Source organism: Rhagoletis pomonella, unplaced genomic scaffold (genome assembly GCF_013731165.1).
Source record: "Rhagoletis pomonella isolate Grant_MI unplaced genomic scaffold, Rhpom_1.0 Rhpom_scaffold_00009, whole genome shotgun sequence".
In the NCBI taxonomy this organism is placed as follows: Eukaryota; Metazoa; Arthropoda; class Insecta; order Diptera; family Tephritidae; genus Rhagoletis; species Rhagoletis pomonella.
In genome coordinates, this window is record NW_023458563.1 from 669,985 (window position 1) to 676,054 (window position 6,070).

Here is a 6,070-nt window from a genome sequence, read left to right on the forward strand (position 1 = left end):
CCATCCGTTGCATGAATTGCACCTAACCGAAGTGGAGTTCGGATGGAGTGGACTCTGGTAAACGCAGCAGAAGTATGCTTCTGGTCCGGGTTGGGCTCAACGCCCGCCCGGAGAAGAAGGATGCGGAGCGATCCGGCTGCAAGGCATTTCTCCATGGACGTGAAATGATTGAAGGGTATCGCCGATCTAAACGGGGTTAGGTCGCCGAAACAACAGCCCTTGATCGCGTGAAAACCGAGTCATTCCGGTACGTAGAACCGGCTGTCGTGGGAATGGTAGTTTTTTAGTCTTTACTGCCATTTAATTTTTAATCACAAAGCTGTTGATGAGTTTTAACAATATTTCCTCTTATCTAGATTCAGTGTCTACGGAAGAGTGCGGGAGTCTTTAATACAACACAGAGCAATAATGACTGCCTTTCAACACAGGACTTTTAATATCCAAATGACGCAAGACTACTTTGCTCATTTAAATCCGTTGGCTCAACGCATTGCATCTGATATAAAGACAACGCAATCAACTTATGGTCAGCTATGGTACACACTGAAGCCGAGCGAACAAAATGACATTTTGAATGAAACTCTAATCAAACCGGAAATATCTTTGAAATATTTTGAGAACTTTTCATCATCTTTAGCTTCGCTGTCATCAAACTCAACTTCATCTTCCTCCAGCTCGTCTTCCAGCGCTCGAAGTGGTTCTAGAGGCGAACATATACTACAAAGTTCGCCAAAAAACAAAGAACATAAAAGTTGTAAAATTTCAATTAGTGGTGCTTCAACAAATTCCTTGACAGATTCTTTTCTAAAACAGACGCAAAGTTTGATTTCGGGTACCCTAACTGCGCGTTCTCAGGATACAACTTTAGCGCAGCTTCATGGGAAACTAAAAGCGCCATCGTCTCCACCGCCACCACCGCCTATGTGTTTCGCAAAAACACCAGTAAAACAAACTGAAGCTAAATCAGGTTTGGTAATACCAAAAAAGTCCCACATTAAACATACGTCATCAAAAAATGAGGTGAAATCTTATGCTTTCGATGGACGAAATCTTTATACTTATGCCGTACAGAAAGTTGCCCTCAAAATTGTTTATGACGATGTTTTGGGTGCTTACCGCGACGAACATTCTCGGCCTTTCAGTTACCGTACAAATTCACAAATTGATCTGCAACAACAGTATAAACAAGCCAATTTAGGTGATATTACACTTAAAACTGCTAGTGATGAAATATGTCTACTTCAAAACAGTCCTAGCAACGAAAACACTACTAAAAACAGGGATGTCACAAAGAATTATGAACAGTTGCAACAGGAGCTAAAAAATAAATTGAATAGTCAATTAGGGAAGCCACCGAACGAGAACTCCATCAACATCACCAGCGTTAATAACATTATATATAAGCGTCTTTATGGTTGTAAAGATAATGGTCCAGCTAATAATTTCGATGCTAATAAACACTCGACATCTATATCACAGCAAGTATCGAAAGCACAGCCTGTCAATGAGAACCAGGTCACTTTCTTGCCGAAAGTAAGTCGCTGTGGAAGTGAGAGGATGTTCTCGACTGATAACGACACGGCGAATGTTACATGCTTACTTGCCAGTGCACCAAAACATCAAAACATGTCTTATGCTGTGTACACAGATGCTTATTTCGAAATAGGCGAGTCAGCACTTCTTATGCGCAATTGTAGTAACAGTGGAATTCTGACTGCTTCGTCAAACTCGTCAACTGCATCTGAAGAGGATCACAATAAGTACGAGTATGATGACGACAAAACGTTGTGTGAAGATATACGACTTTTGGAGAATGATCTAAATTTACAGAGAGGATTCGATTTTCTCAATAATTGGTAGAATGATTTTTATGCCCAATACATATATACGTATGTATATGCTTACTATTAAACAATTAAATTTTTACTACTATGGGCCATCCTGCGGACGAGATGTCTTGTGTAAAACTTAATGATGGCACGATTAATCAAATAACCGAATAATCGGTTGTTTTCATTCAGTTAGACTGGGTTCTGACACGGGAACGTCTGTTGATTATTTTCCACAATATTCTTATTCTTCTTTATTGGCGCTGTAACCCCTAATTGATTTCGCCATCTGACACCAAATGGAGATGCCAAGTCCTTCTCCACTTGGTCTTTCGAACGCAGCACCGCGGGCCGTGTTGAATACTTTCAGAGCAGGAGCGTCTCTGTCCACTCGAATGATACGTCCAAGCCAGCGGAGCGGCTGAATTTTAATTCGCTGCACTATGCCTATGTCGTTGTAAAGCTCATATAGCTCATTGTTAAATCGTCTGCGGCATTCGCCAACGCGTTAAGGCCCGTAAATCTTTCGCACAATATTTCTCTCGAAAACTTTAAAAGCCGCTTCATCGTGACGCCACCCACTACCACCACAGCGCGGCACCTCCCAAAGCAGCGCACAAAGTCTATGGCGGTTAGGCAACACACATCCCTCACCCCCATAACAACACGTCTCCGGAACTACACGAAGCTCCTTGAATTCAACTGCAACGGACTTAATAATAATAATCCCAACGGGTTCTACCCTCCATTCCCGCTCATCCGCAAGGGGGGCGCAGTCCGCATGACGTACGGAACCAGTATTTTCAATTTTTGCGCCAAGTCACGATAGGCAGGAGTTTGTTAAGTGTCGAGATCTAAAACTGTTCAGCTACAGTACTAAATTCATCAGCCGATTTTATGTCTTTATTTTAATGATTAATTTGTTGAGAGAAAACAGTATCGTTTTTTTAATGCTGAAAAGCGGATCTGATATATCAAACGTGCCGAAATGAGAGTTAAAATCCTGGCATAAGCAACGGAGTGGGTCGTGCAATACAAAATTACTTTTACAAGCTTTCAGAAATAGGGGGCCAAAAGTGTCTTGATACCCGGAAGGGAACATTAAGGCTAACTTCGCCAAGAAGAAGCGGACTTGAAATTGAGCCTGTTAGTAATTTAACTATAAAAATTGTACCAAGCATTTGCCTGCGGCTGGAAAGTGTAGCAAGATTAATAAGTTTTAATCGGCTCGTATAAGGTGGAAGGTTGTATTGAGAATCCCAACGGAAATTTCTTAAAGCAAAAAGTAGGAATTGTTTTTGAATTGGTTCTATCTTGTCTGAGTAAATTTGATACCTTGGATCCCAAACCACCGAACCGTATTCCAGAATTGGCCTAACTAATGTTGTAAACAGGGTTTTAGTGATATAAGGGTAAAAATTCTTTTGACCATCGTTTCACAAATGCAAGTACACCTTTAGCCTTGTTGACTGTCCATTAATATGAAGATTAAAATTAAGCTTAGTATCCATTGTGATACCAAGGTCCACAAAATTGTATACCTGTAGTGCGATTCACTACGCTATTTTAACAACACTTTTTATTGTTAAAGCAACTAAACGACAATATAGCTATTCATTAAACGTTTCCTTAACAACATTCGTTAGCACAAAATCAGCTATTGTCGGTAACGATAACAACGGCCGCTAATTTGACATCTAGTTTGGTGTTGTTACAAAAAACATAAATAATTCGAAAGCGCAAAAATAAAAAATTAAGTGAAAAAATGTCATTTGAGTACCTCGCTTATAGTTTATCGCGTAGTCAGCAGCAGTTTAACGCATTGAGGGTGGATCGGCGTATGTTGCAGAGTGCGGACAATCCGTTTGAATTGCCACCAACAGAGCTCCGGAAATTATACCGGCTAGGACCCAACTTGGCAGCCGATCTGGTTCAACGGTTGGAAGTGTATATATAGAAGGCTCGAGAGTAAATGCTATATCCGCCGAAAAGCAGGTGAGGCACTAGATCTTTAAGCTTAATGTACCTTTTATAATCTCTTGTATTTTCGAAGGCTCTGTCTACTTTGCGCTTTTATGCCACTGGGTGCTATCAACGACCTGTAGGAGAGCAGTGGGGCATTTCGATGAGCCAGTCATCCATAAGCCGTTGTATTCATCGTAAGACAGAGGCAATTAACAACCACTTGTTTTTAACGGAAGTCAAGTTCCCTATGACGCAAATGGAATGTTAAGCTGCCAGAGAAGTATTTTCCTCAGTGCCTTTTGTGGGGGGGAACTATTGGGGCGATCGATTGTACCCGTATTTCTATTTTGGCTCCGAAAAATGAGGAGGCGTACATCAACCATCCTGGATACCACTCATTAAATGTACAAATGGTAACCAAATTGTTATGAAAGAAGATGATTGCATAATTACCACTGCTACATATGTTACAATAGATATGCGACCCGAACTTGAAAATTTTAAACGTGAATGCGAAGTATCCGGGAGCACGAGATGACTCCTATATTTGGAGCTCCTCTGCAGTGCGGAGAGTGATGCAGCGTTCGTACGAGAATGGGAACCACAACTTGTTTTTAATAGGTAACGCTTAATAAATGTTAAAGTGTAACTCTAAAAAAAACGTTTGCAGGTGATTCTGGATACCCCCTAGAGCCGTGGCCTATAACGCCGTTACAAAACCAACCGGAGGGGTCTCATAAATTTCGCTATAATGAAGCGCTCTGCAAGGTTGGGAATCCCATCGAAAGACTTTTCGGCGTCCTCAAAGGAACTTGGCGATACCTTTCGCAAAAAAGGGTTCTTTTGTACGATCCCGGGTTTGCTGGAAAAGTCGTCAATGCGTGCGCAGTACTGCATAATATTCGTTTGGGAGAGCAGCAAACGAACGAACATGACAACTTTGCAACCGAAAGTGGGGCAGACAGACTTCTTGATAACTCTAATCGTCATCTTCCGTTGCGAAACGCATCCAAGACAGATTAGTAGCTAACTTTTTTTCCTAATTACCTCTAGTTACTTAATCATTTTTCTCCTTTAGACTGCGATCAAAATTTCAAATATATACCCCATTACCAAATTATAGCCCGACCACATATAGGCAAGTTTTAACTAACTATTTGTTTGTTATTTAATTTATATTACTTTTTTTAAATATGTAGTATAATGTGCAACTAAAACAGTATAAATTCAAGTTTCAAACCTTGTGCAATATTTAAGTAAAACTCAACAAACCTTCGCAAAAACTTCAAGTTTTTTTTATCAGCATAATATAAAAATAAAGTGCAGTTTTTTAGTCCCTCGACAAAAAAAAATCTAAAAAATCAGCGGTAATTTTTAGCTGCTTGAAACTTGCTTTTTATTATACTAAAATTGAACGGGCTACAAAACTGCATACTGAAGATTTTTCTAAAAATTCTGAATAAAAAGTTTGAAATTTTTATGAAAATTTTTTTAAATTTGATTCATTTTTATGAATTTTGTACACAGTTTGCAAGAATCATTTATATGGTTTTTGGTATAGAATGAGCTATATTTTAAATGAATATTAGCGAAAAAGATTTATGATGGATAAACTTTTGGAATATTGTGTAACTAAATTACGAGTACTTCTGTGAGTGACTGTATATAGGAACATCCTTACTAATATTATAAATCCGAAAGTCAGTTTGTTTGTTTGCTTTGCTTTCACGCCTTAACCACTTAACCGATCATCATGAAATTTTGTATACTGCTGTCATTTAGCCCAACTTAAAATATAGGATAAATTTAATCTCGATTAGACAAGGGGGCGTGGGACCACCCATACAAACGGAATTTTTCGTACAGCATTTCTCAGGAAATATTTTTGATATATTACCGGAACTTGATACGGAGATATATAAAATCATTATCCACTCATGGATGAGGGCTGAATATATTTTTAAAAGGGTTGCCACCTGTTTGAAAAGTCAAATTTAAATTGGTTATGCGCAACCTATCTGAAGAATTAAAATGTGGTTGTCTAACGAAATATTGTTAAAAATTCTTTGGTTTGAGAGTTTTGAATAATATTTACGTCTCACAAGGGTTGCCACATTTTTAAAAACTAAATTCAATTATTTTAATTTAAATATTACAGTATAAGGCGCGCAATGGTTCTGGTGGTTGATTTATCGGTGGTGACTTGAAATTTACCACTGCACAACTCAACCCTGGTGTCTCATAATGAAGCTTTAACGCATAATAATACTGGCATC

At 39.0% G+C, this 6,070-nt stretch overlaps 2 protein-coding genes across 3 annotated transcripts; both read left to right on the forward strand.

Annotated features, from left to right (window-relative positions):
• The first annotated feature begins 357 nt into the window (after positions 1–357).
• Positions 358–1,953, forward strand: LOC118745532. Its single transcript, XM_036478978.1, has one exon. It carries the CDS (start codon positions 409–411, stop codon positions 1,858–1,860), a length of 1,452 nt encoding a protein of 483 aa, XP_036334871.1. The 5' UTR covers positions 358–408; the 3' UTR covers positions 1,861–1,953.
• Positions 1,954–3,299: 1,346 nt separating this feature from the next.
• LOC118745534 (putative nuclease HARBI1) lies at positions 3,300–5,155 on the forward strand. Of its 2 annotated transcripts, XM_036478981.1 has the most exons (5): positions 3,300–3,824; positions 3,883–4,207; positions 4,271–4,415; positions 4,465–4,816; positions 4,873–5,155. In XM_036478981.1, coding segments are annotated over exons 2-5 (501 nt in total). In that variant the 5' UTR covers positions 3,300–3,824; positions 3,883–4,204; the 3' UTR covers positions 4,874–5,155. The 2 variants fall into 2 exon arrangements, with proteins under 2 accessions (XP_036334874.1, XP_036334872.1); XM_036478979.1 differs by having other exon boundaries at positions 4,465–4,943.
• Positions 5,156–6,070: the final 915 nt, after the last annotated feature.